This window comes from Poecilia reticulata, chromosome 8, assembly GCF_904066995.2.
Source record: "Poecilia reticulata chromosome 8, P_reticulata-male-v2, whole genome shotgun sequence".
NCBI classification, from domain to species: Eukaryota; Metazoa; Chordata; class Actinopteri; order Cyprinodontiformes; family Poeciliidae; genus Poecilia; species Poecilia reticulata.
In genome coordinates this window covers 27,425,296-27,441,090 of record NC_088837.1, presented here as the reverse complement: position 1 = coordinate 27,441,090, position 15,795 = coordinate 27,425,296, and the positions used below count along the sequence as shown (strand labels likewise).

The window sequence follows — 15,795 nt, the reverse complement described above, 5'->3', positions numbered from 1 at the left end:
TTCATTCATTTCAAAGAGCCGTATCATTTATGAAATATATATATTCATCTAAGACCAAGTCATTTATGTAATATATATATATAAATATATTTTTTTTTTTTCAAAAAAAAGTTTAGTCATCTGTATGAAGTAAAAATAAAACCACAGGATGTTCTTGCATATAAAAACATGTATACGTCTCACAAGATATGAAATTTCAAAACATAAATGTAATACATACTCAAGGAGTGTTTTTACAAGTGCTGAGTGTATTGTTACATTTCTTTTATTTGTAATGCAGAAAAAAGGAAAATGTAGCAAATAGGGGGAAAAAGTGGACTTGAGTTACTTTGAACTAAATTCCTTTTGTATTAAAAATAATAATTAACAGTAAACAACACTGAACAACCAACAACTTGGGTCCTATTTCTGCTAAGCCCCAATCCAGGCGGATTTAGGCGAATTACCCACAATTCATTGCTGCATGTGACATATGAAATCTGGCAATGTGTTTTTTCAAAGAAAATAGTATGACAAGGCCCTCATCAGTAACCAGAGTCTGATCTGATAAACTGAGCAGAAAAAGAGAAGCTAACTGTGAGGAAAGTAAAACTAAATGTTAGTAAAAGAGGAACTTCAAATCTTAAATGACATATTGGTATAAATATTGGGCTTTTGCCAAGTTGCAACATTCAAACACTCAAATAAAATTATTTCACTTTAAAAATGGAGGTGATTTTTAGAAAGCAGTATTTATGAATTAAACTTTGCCAGAGGATTAAATATATCACAATTTAATTCTTCATCTTTATTAGAGTCAGTTTTATTATATTAAAACTTAAAGATGGAATAGACTTCTTGTACAAGATCCAACTCTGAAACCTTGAAAAAAAAATTATTGTCTCAAAATGCAAAAATGTATTTTTATTTTGAATTTCTTTTGCAGAAAGTCATTACAGGGAAAATTTCACATAATTATGAAATTAATATGTTCATTTTTTGTGCGAGTGGAATACAAAGATCTTTGCTTTCTATTTTTAATTACATTCTTTAGAGATCATCATGATTTTTAAATGTTTTCTTCATAGAGGAAGAATAATGATATCAAAGTTCCTGATGAATTTCTGGTAGATATTTGGTCTATAAAGTCACAACATTCATAATCAGAGATTGTTTTGTTTGAGTAATGACTGAATATGTAATCATGTTTGCAGAGGGATTGAATCTTAGAACACTGGAGTGTGTATTTTTCATCATATGGCAGCGTTCACAGAGCAAGCTGTGTCTCTTGCAAAAAAATCAAGTGTAAAGTATTAAAATCATTTTTGTTTGACTCCCCTGAACATGTGATTCCATCTAATTTTGCTCCATATTCAACAAGTCATAACATTTGAACAGCCAAATATCTCTGGCTTTGACTTTGGGTCCACTGTACATTTAAAATCGATTTTTGTTGTAGTTGTACTTTTTAGCAGCACAAATATGGATGTTGAAGTTGTGACACAGAAGCTGCTTGTGACCTGAACACCAGAACCCTTGTTCACTTTGACGTCACAGAGGGGTGCAGGGCAGGATTGGACCAGGTGTCCAATCCTGACACCTGGATTGGACACCTGGTCCAATCCAGGTGTCCAATCCTGACACCTGGATTGGACACCTGGTCATAATAATTATTATGTCAACGGGTTCTTCTTGTTCTTATTTCCTTTTTTATTACTGGTTGGGTTAGCAAAGTTCAGATGTGCATCAGCACCATCTGGAATGGAGTGCGGATCGAGACGCTACACAGATTTTAAAACTAAAATAAAAATATATATACGGTACATAGTTTTTCTATTATCTTTGTTTTTAAGATACCGTAACAAAAAATAATAAGATTCTGAAGTGGAAAGTGTATTAAAAAGGTCTTGTACTTTCATTCTTGAAAACAAAAACTTGTTTCTTGCAGGATTTTTCCCTCTTTAAATAATGTCTTGCTTAACATGTATGACCACTAAGTAATCTAGATATTAATGCTATAAAACCACCTTAGTGCTATGGTTAGCTGTACATAAAGTGTTTTTATTTATTTTTTTATTAAAATAAATGACAAGTATGCAACAAATAATTAAGTATACAAAATTATGCAGCACTTACATGAACAGCCAGAGGTGTTAATTAGAAATTATTCCATGAAGCCATGAAATAATTTCTCTTTTCTTCTTGGCTTTAGCCTGTGAACCAGGACGTCTCAGAAGTCATGGAGTTCTCCCAGTGTGACCAGCAGACTGACCAGTGTTCCCAGTATAATGAATAAATGTTTTATTCTTTCACTTTTTGTGTATTTTTAAATATCTCAATCTGAAGTATTAGTGTATTAATGTAGCTTTTGTAATGAAATAAACATAATTTACTCTGTTAGAATTATTTTCTCTCTGCTGTCAATCGTTGACAAACTGTAATAAATATTTATTCTCTGGAAAAAAGTAAGAAAAATATGTAGTTTAATGTTTGACAATGACTGATTTATAAATCAAGTCATTTCTCAATAACGTATAAAAATACAGGAAAATTATGTTTCTTGTCTTGAAATGTTAAATGTACATTAAATTATGTAAATATATTCTTTAATGATACACTATCAAATAAAACATTGTTCTCTTTATTCAGAAATGCCCCAAAACAGTTGAATAATGACATCAAAAGTTAGAAACTCTCTTTAGTCATTTATTTGATTGCCAAATATATTAATGTGTGAGAAAATGTGTCAATGACAGGAATTAATTTAAAATACTTTGTAGAACGGCACTTTATAAAGTTCGGTCCTTTTACCTGTATTAGCTACTGGCACATATTCCACATTCAATATGGCGGACGCTGTGACGTATCGCAGCAACGGGCCGACCCGTTGCATGAGGCGTCTAGGTATTCATGTCTATGGGAGGGAGTACCGCTCCAAGATGGCCGCCGTATTTCCTGCGCCGGAGCTGCCTCTCTCTCTCTCTCTCTCTCTCTCTCTCTCTCTCTCTCTCTCTCTCTCTCTCTCTCTGTCTCTCTCTCTCTCTCTCTCTCTATATATATATATATATATATATATATATATATATATATATATATATATATATATATATATATATATATATTCAGTATTAATCATTATTTATTTGTGTTTGTATAGTTATATAAATATGCATTGATCTTACTAAATAATTTATTAAATAAATGATGAATGGCTGTGTGTTTGTAATCTGCTCATCATTCATCAATATCAGAATATTCCATCCTATTCTATTGTTATAGCCACTAAGCATATTTAAATATGCTGAACTATGTATTAGAAACATACTAAATAATACAATTGTTTATAAATGTAGCTTTGATAGATGATTGAATATGGTTTCCAGTAACAAAAAAGCGTGTTATGATCGATTAAATGCGCTGATACGTCATTGTGCTGCTAAACCCATAACGCTGAGTGGAGTGGTGGACCGCTCCAAGATGGCCGCCCGCTCCAAGATGGCCGCCCTAAATCTCGTCAGCGACAATAGGCGAGAGCGGTTCTGCCGGTGTGGATCCCAGTGCTAATTTGAAGAATTAAAGAGTTAATAGTGAAATAACTTTTTCTACATAATCTGAGTAGTTCCAATAACTGCTGGTATATGTTTTATATCGATAGGATAATATTTGTGGGGAATAGAGAGGGGATGCATATTGTGGCAGGCTCAAAATCTATATTGCCAAAACATGCATCCCTGTGCTAATTGGGGGAAATAAAGAGCTGAAATGATTTAATCTCTTCTACGTAATGACACTTGTTCTCTGAGCTAATGCTATAAGTTTCATATCAACGAGACGGATGCCAATATTTTCAGGCTCATAAATTAAGTTGCATTTCCTCCTACATTAACAGACTAGAAGTGAAGCATGATATAAAATGTTCTACATAATGGGTCTCTGTTGTAATGCTTTTGAGCTATTATGGTATCAAAAGACAAAGCAGAGAATTTCAAACCATTTGCGGAAACGTTTACAACAGACACGGACTGAAAAAAAGTTCGACTCATTGTGTCAATAAAAGTGTAAAAACCGTATTTATTTCAAGTAATTTGCGAAATAAAACCCACCGTATTAGGGATTACATGGTTGAGAAACATGATAATGTTACAAATATCTTTAAAATTTTCTCTTCGGTCATATTTTTATCCGTTTCCTCGTCAATATGCGAGAGCTTAGAGCGATGCGCGCTCCCGCGACAGGGGATGCAAATTTGGGCAGGCGGGCTTTTCTGGGCATAACACCGGAAGCGGCTAGCAGCATTAGCAGCATTAGCTTTTCCAGCTGCGTGTTGGTCAGCTGACTGATCATGTGACTCCCGGTCGGTCCGGTTCCCACCTAAGAAAATCTCCGTTTCTCCTCGAACTTCCCGCAGCAGGGAGGCATGAAGCCGGAGACCCAGTGAGCAGCTGCTGGGTTCACAAGCGAGCCTGGTTCTGGTTCTGGTTCTGGTTCGGGCGGTGAGTCATTTCCTGCTGCTTATTATTGTATCTTTAGATCACCTGACTGGAAGCCACATCCGCCTTCATCATGCCAGCGAGCCGCTCTTCTTATTAAAACGGCGAAAAAGAAACATCTCCAGTTTCCCATCTGGGTCATCTTAGCTGAACAGAACCTTCTGCTGTTCCGGCGGGGTTGGACCCCTCTGACTTTAATATGGATCAGAACATTTATGAGGGGATCTACTTTGATCCAGTTCAGTCCGGTGTGGGCTCATGGACCAACTGCTGGTCTGTCCCTATAACTGTGCTTTAACTAGGCCAGATGATGAGAGCTGTGTCCATCAGAGCCGGTGCATTTATGGTTAAAGCCTGTTTGTCCTTTTTTCAGTGAAGTTGCTCAGTGGTCAGAGGGTCCAGTGATCGTAGAGATACTTCAAGATAATATTTTTCAATAAAAGAAAAACTACATTGTAGTAAAACTACTTAAACTACTTTCTTATAAATGTAAGTAGTTCCTGCTCCAGGTCAGAATCTGCTGCTTCCAGCTGGGCCTTCCTCCCATCTCCATCATCAGTTTCTAAACTGATGCTACTAGCTTATAAGGGGAGAGCAGTGAGGCTGCAGCCCAGTTCTGGACCCACCATTCTGTTGGTTCTGATGGTTCTGTTGGTTCTGATGGTTCTGTTGGTTCTGATGGTTCTGTTGGTTCTGATGCAGCCTGTTTATCTCTACTTCCTGTCCTCTGCAGGAAGTTTTCCTAATTTGGGTGTGGAAGATCCTCCAGGATGGGTCCAGACGGGAAGAAGCTGCTGAACATCGTCATCCTCGGCTTCGGCTTTATGTTCATGTTCACAGCTTTCCAGACTTGTGGAAACATTGAGGTGGGTCGGTTCTGGTTCTGGTTCTGGTTCTGGATCAGCAGCTGAAGCTCCTCCTCTTTGTGTTTGCAGCAAACCGTCATCAAGAGCTTCAACAGCACCGAGTTTCATGGAAGCGGCTATACAAGGTAAGGTTCTGGTTCTGGTCCCGGTCCAGGTTCTGGTTCTGATGGTGTCCTCCTCCCAGCATGGCGATCATTTACGGCGTTTTCTCCGCCTCCAACCTGATGGCGCCCTCCGTGGTGACGCTCATCGGCCCGCAGGTCTCCATGTTCCTCAGCGGGATCCTGTACAGGTACCACTTCCTGCCACACACCTGAAGGTTCCGACCCGGTTCTGACCCGTCTCCTGTTTCCAGCGGCTACATCGCCATGTTCATCCACCCGCTCACCTGGAGCTTCTACACGGCCTCCGTCCTGGTGGGCGTGGCCGCCGCAAGTACAGCTCCTCCTCCTCCTCCTCTTCCTCCTCCTCCTCCTCCTCCTCCTCTTCCTCTAACCTCTCTCTCTCTCCAGTCCTGTGGACGGCTCAGGGAAACGTTTTGGCGATCAATTCCACCGATCAATCCATTGGGAGGAACAGCGGCGTTTTCTGGTCGCTGCTCCAGTTCAGGTAAACCGGGTCTTCCAGCAGAACCAGAACCAATGCTAGCGTTTAGCTGGTTGATGCTAGTGAGGGTCTGGTTACCAAGAAAACTACAGACAGGGTTTTACCAGAACCCTAAAGGAAAGTATTCACACCCCTTTCTCTTTCTACTAACCCGGTTCTGACCCAGGGGGTTGATGGGTCGGTGTGGATCTTTCCAGCTGGAACTTTGGTCTCAGAGTTCCTTTCATGGGTGTCGTCCTTTCTCCGAGTTTTCCAGTCACGTTTTTTCCATGATCAGCTTCCTGATCGGGTCAGTCAGAGGAAGCTGCTTCAGTTTCATACATTTTAACAAACGGACAATAAAAACAACCGTCATCGTTCCTCGTACGGCAGATTCACCTGAGCGATGGCGTTCGGCTCCTACAGGTGATCCTCTGTCTCGATCCGAGCCTGTCGCCTGCTGATATTCACTCTTCTATTTTTGCCATAGATGAGATTTTTATTTCTGTTGTTGTAAATATGCTGAGGACCTTTGAACAAGCTGAGTCTGTAATCAGTTTAGTTTCAGCTGCAGCCGTTTTGGTGCAAAAGTCTCTGATCTGACCTCCTCTGGTTGCAGCTTGTTCTTCGGGAACCTCTACATCTACTGCGCCTGGCACGGCCACGACCACATCACAGGTAGGAGGCAGCAGCAGGCGGCGCCCGACTCACTCCGACTCACCTTGACTCACCCTGATTCGCCTCGACTCACCTCGACTCACTCCGACTCACCCTGACTCGCTCCGACTCACTCTGACTCACCTCGACTCACCCTGACTCACTGCGACTCGCCTCGAGTCACTCCGACTCACTCTGACTCACCCCGACTCGCCTCGACTCGCTCCGACTCACCTCGACTCACTCCGACTAACCTTGACTCACCTCGACATACCCCGACTCACTCAGACTCACCTCGACTCACTCTGACTCACTCAGACTCACCTCGACTCACTCCGACTCACCTCGACTCACCTCGACTCACCCCGACTGACCTCGACTCACTCTGACTCACCTCGACTCACCTCGACTCACTTCGACTCTGTCCGACTCACCCCGACTCACTCCGACTCACCTCGACATACCCCGACTGATCTCGACTCACTCTGACTCACCTCGACTCACTCCGACTCACTGACTCACCTCGACTCACCCCGACTCACTGCGACTCACCTCGACTCACTCCGACTCACCTAGACATACCCCGACTGATCTCGACTCACTCTGACTCACCTCGACTCACTCCGACTCACCTTGACTCACCTCGACTCACCCCGACTCACCTCGACATACCCCGACTCACCTCGACATACCCCGACTCACCTCGACATACCCCGACTCACCTCGACATACCCCGACTCACCTCGACTCACCCCGACTGACCTCGACTCACTCTGACTCACCTCGACTCACTTCGACTCTGTCCGACTCACCCCGACTCACTCCGACTCACCTCGACATACCCCGACTGATCTCGACTCACTCTGACTCACCTCGACTCACTCCGACTCACTCCAACTCACTGACTCACCTCGACTCACCCCGACTCACTGCGACTCACCTCGACTCACTCCGACTCACCTAGACATACCCCGACTGATCTCGACTCACTCTGACTCACCTCGACTCACTCCGACTCACCTCGACATACCCCGACTGATCTCGACTCACTCCGACTCACTGACTCACCTCGACTCACTGCGACTCGCCTCGACATACCCCGACTGATCTCGACTCACTCTGACTCACTGACTCACCCCGACTCACTGCGACTCACCTCGACTCACTCCGACTCACCTAGACATACCCCGACTGATCTCGACTCACTCTGACTCACCTCGACTCACTCCGACTCACCTCGACTCACTCCGACTCACCTTGACTCACCTCGACATACCCCGACTCACCTCGACTCACCCCGACTGACCTCGACTCACTCTGACTCACCTCGACTCACTTCGACTCTGTCCGACTCACCCCGACTCACTCCGACTCACCTCGACATACCCCGACTGATCTCGACTCACTCTGACTCACCTCGACTCACTCCGACTCACTCCGACTCACTGACTCACCTCGACTCACCCCGACTCACTGCGACTCACCTCGACTCACTCCGACTCACCTAGACATACCCCGACTGATCTCGACTCACTCTGACTCACCTCGACTCACTCCGACTCACCTCGACATACCCCGACTGATCTCGACTCACTCCGACTCACTGACTCACCTCGACTCACTGCGACTCGCCTCGACATACCCCGACTGATCTCGACTCACTCTGACTCACTGACTCACCTCGACTCACCCCGACTCACTGCGACTCACCTCGACTCACCTCGACTCACTCCGACTCACCTAGACATACCCCGACTGATCTCGACTCACTCCGACTCACCCTGACTCACTCCGACTCACCTCGACATACCCCGACTGATCTCGACTCACTCTGACTCACCTCGACTCACTCCGACTCACCTCGACATACCCCGACTGATCTCGACTCACTCCGACTCACTGACTCACCTCGACTCACTGCGACTCGCCTCGACATACCCCGACTGATCTCGACTCACTCTGACTCACTGACTCACCTCGACTCACCCCGACTCACTGCGACTCGCCTCGACTCACCTCGACTCACTCCGACTCACCTCGACATACCCCGACTGATCTCGACTCACTCTGACTCACCTCGACTCACTCCGACTCACTGACTCACCTCGACTCACCCCGACTCACTGCGACTCGCCTCGACTCACCTCGACTCACTCCGACTCACCTCGACATACCCCGACTGATCTCGACTCACCTCGACTCACCTTGACATACCCCGACTGATCTCGACTCACTCTGACTCACCCCGACTCACTCCGACTCACCTCGACATACCCCGACTCATCTCGACTCACTCTGACTCACCTCGACTCACTCTGACTCACCTCGACTCACTCCGACTCACCTCGACTCACTCCGACTCGCCTCGACTCACCCCGACTCGCTCCGACTCGCCTCGACTCACCCCGACATACTCCGACTCACTGCGACTCTACTCACTCCGACTCACCTCGCCTCACTCCGACTCACCCCGACTCACCCTGACTCACTGCGACTCGACTCGCTCCGACTCACTCCGACTAACCTTGACTCACCTCGACATACCCCGACTCGCCTCGACTCGCTCCGTCTCGCCTCGTGTCACTCCGACTCACCTCGACTCACCTCGCCTCACCCCGACTCACCCCGACTCACTGCGACTCGACTCGCTCCGACTCACTCCGACTAACCTTGACTCACCTCGACATACCCCGACTCACCCTGACTCACTGCGACTCGACTCGCTCCGACTCACTCCGACTAACCTTGACTCACCTCGACATACCCCGACTCACCCCGACTCACCCTGACTCACTGCGACTCGACTCGCTCCAACTCACTCCGACTAACCTTGACTCACCTCGACATACCTCGACTCACCCCGACTCACTCAGACTCACCTCGATTCACTCAGACTCACCTCGAGTCACTCCGACTCACTCTGACTCACCCCGACTCACTCTGACTCACCCCGACTCGCCTCGACTCGCTCCGACTCACCTCGACTCACTCCGACTAACCTTGACTCACCTCGACATACCCCGACTCACTCAGACTCACCTCGACTCACTCCGACTCACTCAGACTCACCTCGACTCACCTTGACTCACCTCGACTCACCCCGACTCACCTCGACATACCCCGACTCACCTCGACATACCCCGACTGACCTCGACTCACTCTGACTCACCCCGACTCACTCCGACTCACCTCGACTCACTGACTCACCTCGACTCACCCCGACTCACTGCGACTCACCTTGACTCACTCCGACTCACCTAGACATACCCCGACTGATCTCGACTCACTCTGACTCACCTCGACTCACCTCGACATACCCCGACTGATCTCGACTCACTCCGACTCACTGACTCACCTCGACTCACCCCGACTCACTGCGACTCGCCTCGACTCACCTCGACTCACTCCGACTCACCTCGACATACCCCGACTGATCTCGACTCACTCTGACTCACCTCGACTCACTCCGACTCACTGACTCACCTCGACTCACCCCGACTCACTGCGACTCACCTCGACTCACTCCGACTCACCTAGACATACCCCGACTGATCTCGACTCACCCCGACTCACTCCGACTCACCCTGACTCACCTCGACTCACTCCGACTCACCTCGACATACCCCGACTGATCTCGACTCACTCTGACTCACCTCGACTCACTCCGACTCACTGACTCACCCCGACTCACTGCGACTCACCTCGACTCACTCCGACTCACTGACTCACCTCGACTCACCCCGACTCACCTCGACATACCCCGACTGATCTCGACTCACTCTGACTCACCTCGACTCACTCCGACTCACTGACTCACCTCGACTCACCCCGACTCACTGCGACTCGCCTCGACTCACCTCGACTCACTCCGACTCACCTCGACATACCCCGACTGATCTCGACTCACCTCGACTCACTGCGACTCACCTCGACTCACTCCGACTCACCTCGACATACCCCGACTGATCTCGACTCACTCTGACTCACCTCGACTCACTCCGACTCACCTCGACATACCCCGACTGATCTCGACTCACTGCGACTCGCCTCGACTCACCTCGACTCACTCCGACTCACCTCGACATACCCCGACTGATCTCGACTCACTCTGACTCACCCCGACTCACTCCGACTCACCTCGACATACCCCGACTGATCTCGACTCACTCTGACTCACCTCGACTCACTCTGACTCACCTCGACTCACTCCGACTCGCTCCGACTCGCCTCGACTCACCCCGACTCGCTCCGACTCGCCTCGACTCACTCCGCCTCACCTCGCCTCACTCCGACTCACCCCGCCTCACCCCGACTCACCCTGACTCACTGCGACTCGACTCGCTCCGACTCACTCCGACTAACCTTGACTCACCTCGACATACCCCGACTCGCCTCGACTCGCTCCGTCTCGCCTCGTGTCACTCCGACTCACCTCGCCTCACCCCGACTCACCCCGACTCACCCTGACTCACTGCGACTCGACTCGCTCCGACTCACTCCGACTAACCTTGACTCACCTCGACATACCCCGACTCGCCTCGACTCGCTCCGTCTCGCCTCGTGTCACTCCGACTCACCTCGCCTCACCCCGACTCACCCTGACTCACTGCGACTCGACTCGCTCCGATTCACTCCGACTAACCTTGACTCACCTCGACATACCCCGACTCACCCCGACTCACCCTGACTCACTGCGACTCGACTCGCTCCGACTCACTCCGACTAACCTTGACTCACCTCGACATACCTCGACTCACCCCGACTCACCCAGACTCACCTCGATTCACTCAGACTCACCTCGACTCACCTCGACTCACTCTGACTCACTTCGACTCTGTCCGACTCACCCCGACATACCCCGACTGATCTCGACTGACCTCGACTCACTCCGACTCACCTCGACTGATCTCGACTCACTCCGACTCACCTCGACTCACCTCGACTCACCCCGTCTCACCCTGACTTACTGCGACTCGCCTCGACTCGCTCCAACTCGCCTCGACTCGCTCCAACTCGCCTCGACTCACCGTGTGTCTTCTAGACAAGGACCGTCAGACCGTCTTCATCTCTCTCACCGTCATCAGTTTGGTCGGCTGCTTCCTCTTCTTCCTGATCAGGAAACCCGACCCGGACTCTTCCTCTGGTTCTGAGGCGACAGAGTCTCTACTACAGACTGAGTCCGGAGATGGGTCCACAGACAGGTGAGGTTCTGGTCCACAGACAGGTGAGTTGTCAGTGGACAGTAAAAAGTATTCACCCCCCTGGATGGTAGGAACCAATTTCCTCTTTGGCATTGAAGACTTTCTGAGGGGAATCCTGGCAGGGGGCAAATACAGCCTGGTTTCCTGCCAGGCTGTATTTGCCCCCCACCAGGCTGATGATGCTTTAGGTTTTGAGGATCTGAGTCTTGTGTTTTCTGTCTCTGCAGTTCTTCCAGACCAGATCTCTGCACTCAGGCTCTGGATGCTTTTGGTACCAACAACACACTCTTCATCATCATCCTCCTCCTCTTCCTCCTGACATCTGCTCTCTGTCTCCAGTCCAGGCCTGCAGGATCTCCGTCACCAAGGAGATGCTGCTGCTGAGCGCCTCCATCGGATACACAGGTGGGTTCTGCTGTAGGACCAGTTCTGAGACTTTTAACCGACCCAGTCGGAATCGCCTGAAACCAATTGGACTCCATTTTGTTTCAAGGTTCTAAAAGTCTAATAATCCTGCAGCTCAGTGAGTTTCTGGTTCTCCCAGATTAATGATTGGGCCTAAAGAAGTTCTGGTTCTGTTCCCTCTCAGGTCTGGAGCTCACCTTCTACAGTGGCGTGTACGGAACCTGCATCGGTGCCATGACCCGGTTCGGGTCCGATGCCAAGAGTCTGATCGGCATCTCAGGGATCTGCATCGGTTTGGGAGAGATCATAGGTAAGCAGCCGGTCCGGTCCGGTTGGAGTGTCTGGTCCGGTCCAGGCTCTGCAGCGGAGCTTTTTATCCAACTGTTTCCCTTTCCCTACAGGAGGGGGCGTCTTTGGGATGCTAAACAAGAAAAACCGGTTTGGGCGGAACCCGGTGGTTCTGCTGGGCCTCTTAACGCACTTTGTGGCGTTTTTCCTGATTTTCTTGAACATCGCCAGTGACGCTCCGCTGGCGCCGGAGGGCGGCACGGATCTGGAGGCCTTCATCACGCCCAGGTAGGAACTGCTGCCCCCTGCTGGTCCGAATCATTCTAAGCTTCCAGTATCTAGAAACCAGAGGGAGCAAAGTCCACATCCAAAACATTTTCAAAAAGTTCAGCTAATAACTGGTCTCTGCTGGTCTCTGCTGGTCTCTGCTGGTCTCTGCTGGTCTCTGCTGGTCTCTGCTGGCCTCTGCTGGTCTCTGCTGGTCTCTGCTGGTCTCTGCTGGTCTCTACTGGTCTCTGCTGGTCTCTGCTGGTCTCTGCTGGTCTCTGCTGGTCTCTGCTGGTCTCTACTGGTCTCTGCTGGTCTCTGCTGGTCTCTGCTGGTCTCTGCTGGTCTCTGCTGGTCTCTGCTGGTCTCTGCTGGTCTCTGCTGGTCTCTGCTGGTCTCTACTGGTCTCTGCTGGTCTCTGCTGGTCTCTGCTGGTCTCTGCTGGTCTCTGCTGGTCTCTGCTGGTCTCTGCTGGTCTCTGCTGGTCTCTACTGGTCTCTGCTGGTCTCTACTGGTCTCTACTGGTCTCTGCTGGTCTCTACTGGTCTCTGCTGGTCTCTGTTGGTCTCTGCTGGTCTCTACTGGTCTCTGTTGGTCTCTGTTGGTCTCTGCTGGTCTCTGCTGGTCTCTGCTGGTCTCTGTTGGTCTCTGCTGGTCTCTGCTGGTCTCTGCTGGTCTCTGTTGGTCTCTGTTGGTCTCTGCTGGTCTCTGTTGGTCTCTGCTGGTCTCTGCTGGTCTCTGCTGGTCTCTGTTGGTCTCTGCTGGTCTCTGTTGGTCTCTACTGGTCTCTGTTGGTCTCTACTGGTCTCTGTTGGTCTCTGTTGGTCTCTGGTGGTCTCTACTGGTCTCTGGTGGTCTCAGCTGGTCTCTACTGGTCTCTGCTGGTCTCTGCTGGTCTCTACTGGTCTCTGTTGGTCTCTGCTGGTCTCTGCTGGTCTCTACTGGTCTCTGTTGGTCTCACCTGGTCTCTGCTGGTCTCTGCTGGTCTCTGCTGGTCTCTACTGGTCTCTGCTGGTCTCTACTGGTCTCTGTTGGTCTCTGCTGGTCTCTGTTGGTCTCTGCTGGTCTCTGTTGGTCTCTGCTGGTCTCTGCTGGTCTCTGCTGGTCTCTACTGGTCTCTGTTGGTCTCTGTTGGTCTCTACTGGTCTCTGTTGGTCTCTGTTGGTCTCTGCTGGTCTCTGTTGGTCTCTACTGGTCTCAGCTGGTCTCTGTTGGTCTCAGCTGGTCTCTGTTGGTCTCTGTTGGTCTCTGTTGGTCTCTACTGGTCTCTACTGGTCTCTGTTGGTCTCTGCTGGTCTCTGCTGGTCTCTGCTGGTCTCTACTGGTCTCTGCTGGTCTCTGTTGGTCTCTACTGGTCTCTGCTGGTCTCTGTTGGTCTCTGCTGGTCTCTGCTGGTCTCTGCTGGTCTCTGTTGGTCTCTGCTGGTCTCTGCTGGTCTCTGCTGGTCTCTGCTGGTCTCTGTTGGTCTCTGTTGGTCTCTACTGGTCTCTGCTGGTCACCTGATCAGCTTAAGACAATTGTTCATCCACACAAACTTGTGAATTGCACCATCTTGTGTTGTTTTAAGCATTACAAACCTCTAGGGGGCAGTGCAGCTGAAACCTGTCGGCCAATCATAACCCTTCAACACAACCTTCCTATTAGGATTGAAACATTTCATCAGGAGATTAATTTATTTGGACAGATGGAGAGGTTGGACTAGTCTTTTTTTTAAAGGTTTTGTTGGCTCTAGTTGCCTTTATTTGAACGTAGCCCAACAGGAAAGAGGGTAATGAGAGAGAGAGGGAAGATATGCGGTAAATGTCGCCAGGCTGGGAATCGAACCTGCGACTAAGGCTCCATATGTGGGTCGTGTTTTGCCCCTGCACCACCACAACACCCCAGGTTGGACTAGTTTTAAACATCAGGTTTGAATGTAAAGTTAACAAAACACAACTGGGAATCCAGTTAAACCAGTATGTGGTGTCATGTGGAGGCGGAGCAGAGTCGGGCCTCCATCTTGGGGAGGGATGGCTGGTGTAAAACAGCTGACCTCTCCTTTACAACTCAACATACTGGAACAGTTTGGCTTTTGAAATAAAGCCCAGTAAAAAGTTTCTGGACTAACATGAATCTCTGTGTGTTGCAGTGTTGCCGTGGCGATGATCTGCAGCTTCCTGCTGGGCCTTGGCGACAGCTGCTTCAACACGCAGCTGCTCAGCATCATCGGCTTCCTGTTCCGGGACAACAGCGCCCCCGCCTTCGCCGTCTTCAAGTTCATCCAGGTTCTGGTTCCGGCCCGGACCTCCAACTTGCTGGAACCGGACCGCCGCTAACTCTTCTTCTTCTCTCTGCAGTCCATCATGGCCGCCGTGGCCTTCTTCTACAGCAACTTCCTGCTGCTGCACTGGCAGCTCCTCATCCTCGTCGTCTTCGGCTTCCTGGGCTCCGTGTCCTTCTTCGCTGCCGAGTGGCTGGCCGAGTCCCGGAGGAGGGACTCGGACTACGGCAGCATCTGAAGCGTCCAGCAGACGCCCAGATGGACGGACACCAGGAGACGCTGTCATCCCAGATAAACTGGTTCTTTCTTTAAGCTCACCTTGCTGATTGGGGAAGGAAAACCTGGAGCGGATCAGACCTGAGGAAGCTGCTGCTGTAGATGTCTGGAGACTACAGGTCACCCAGAGGAGACCATGGACGTCCAGGTGGTCCAACCTGTCTCTGGAGACGTCCCTCACCTGCTTTAAGCAGAACGTGCTGCTGATTCTGGGTTCTCTGCAGAACCTCTGACATCAGAACCAGAACATCTCAGTTTAAATGACACACTAAGTGGGTTTATTTAAGGGCGTCAGCGTCCATCAGTCCGAATATAAATGCACGCCACACTTTTCAGATTATTAAAATGTAAAAAAAAAAAAAAAAAGTTTAGTTAAATTGATCTCAAAGGGAAATTAGAGTGTAGAAACTCAGTTTTATTGTTTTCATGCTAATTTTTGAGCTCTGCCTTCGACTTCCTCTGGACCAGCACAGGAAGAACCAGTTTAACGGCACCGGAACCAGTTTTCTGCACTGGTTCCA

At 49.1% G+C, this 15,795-nt stretch overlaps 1 protein-coding gene across 2 annotated transcripts in view; it reads left to right on the top strand.

Annotated features, from left to right (window-relative positions):
• The first annotated feature begins 4,173 nt into the window (after positions 1-4,173).
• Positions 4,174-15,795, top strand: part of mfsd11 (major facilitator superfamily domain containing 11) — a 12,208-nt gene continuing 586 nt past the window's right edge. Inside the window, exons 1-14 of one of the 2 annotated variants that reach the window (XM_008417202.3) lie at positions 4,174-4,472; positions 5,203-5,335; positions 5,405-5,460; positions 5,520-5,627; positions 5,691-5,770; positions 5,848-5,944; positions 6,540-6,598; positions 11,619-11,778; positions 12,006-12,049; positions 12,118-12,183; positions 12,368-12,493; positions 12,585-12,759; positions 14,867-15,002; positions 15,075-15,795. The exon at positions 15,075-15,795 is cut by the window's right edge and continues 586 nt beyond it. In XM_008417202.3, the coding sequence (XP_008415424.1) occupies positions 5,240-5,335; positions 5,405-5,460; positions 5,520-5,627; positions 5,691-5,770; positions 5,848-5,944; positions 6,540-6,598; positions 11,619-11,778; positions 12,006-12,049; positions 12,118-12,183; positions 12,368-12,493; positions 12,585-12,759; positions 14,867-15,002; positions 15,075-15,236 (1,365 nt within the window). In that variant the 5' untranslated portion in view covers positions 4,174-4,472; positions 5,203-5,239 and the 3' untranslated portion in view covers positions 15,237-15,795. Of the gene's footprint in view, positions 4,473-4,516; positions 4,959-5,202; positions 5,336-5,404; positions 5,461-5,519; positions 5,628-5,690; positions 5,771-5,847; positions 5,945-6,539; positions 6,599-11,618; positions 11,779-12,005; positions 12,050-12,117; positions 12,184-12,367; positions 12,494-12,584; positions 12,760-14,866; positions 15,003-15,074 lie in introns of those variants that run through there. The other variant, XM_081610433.1, reaches the window with a different exon arrangement.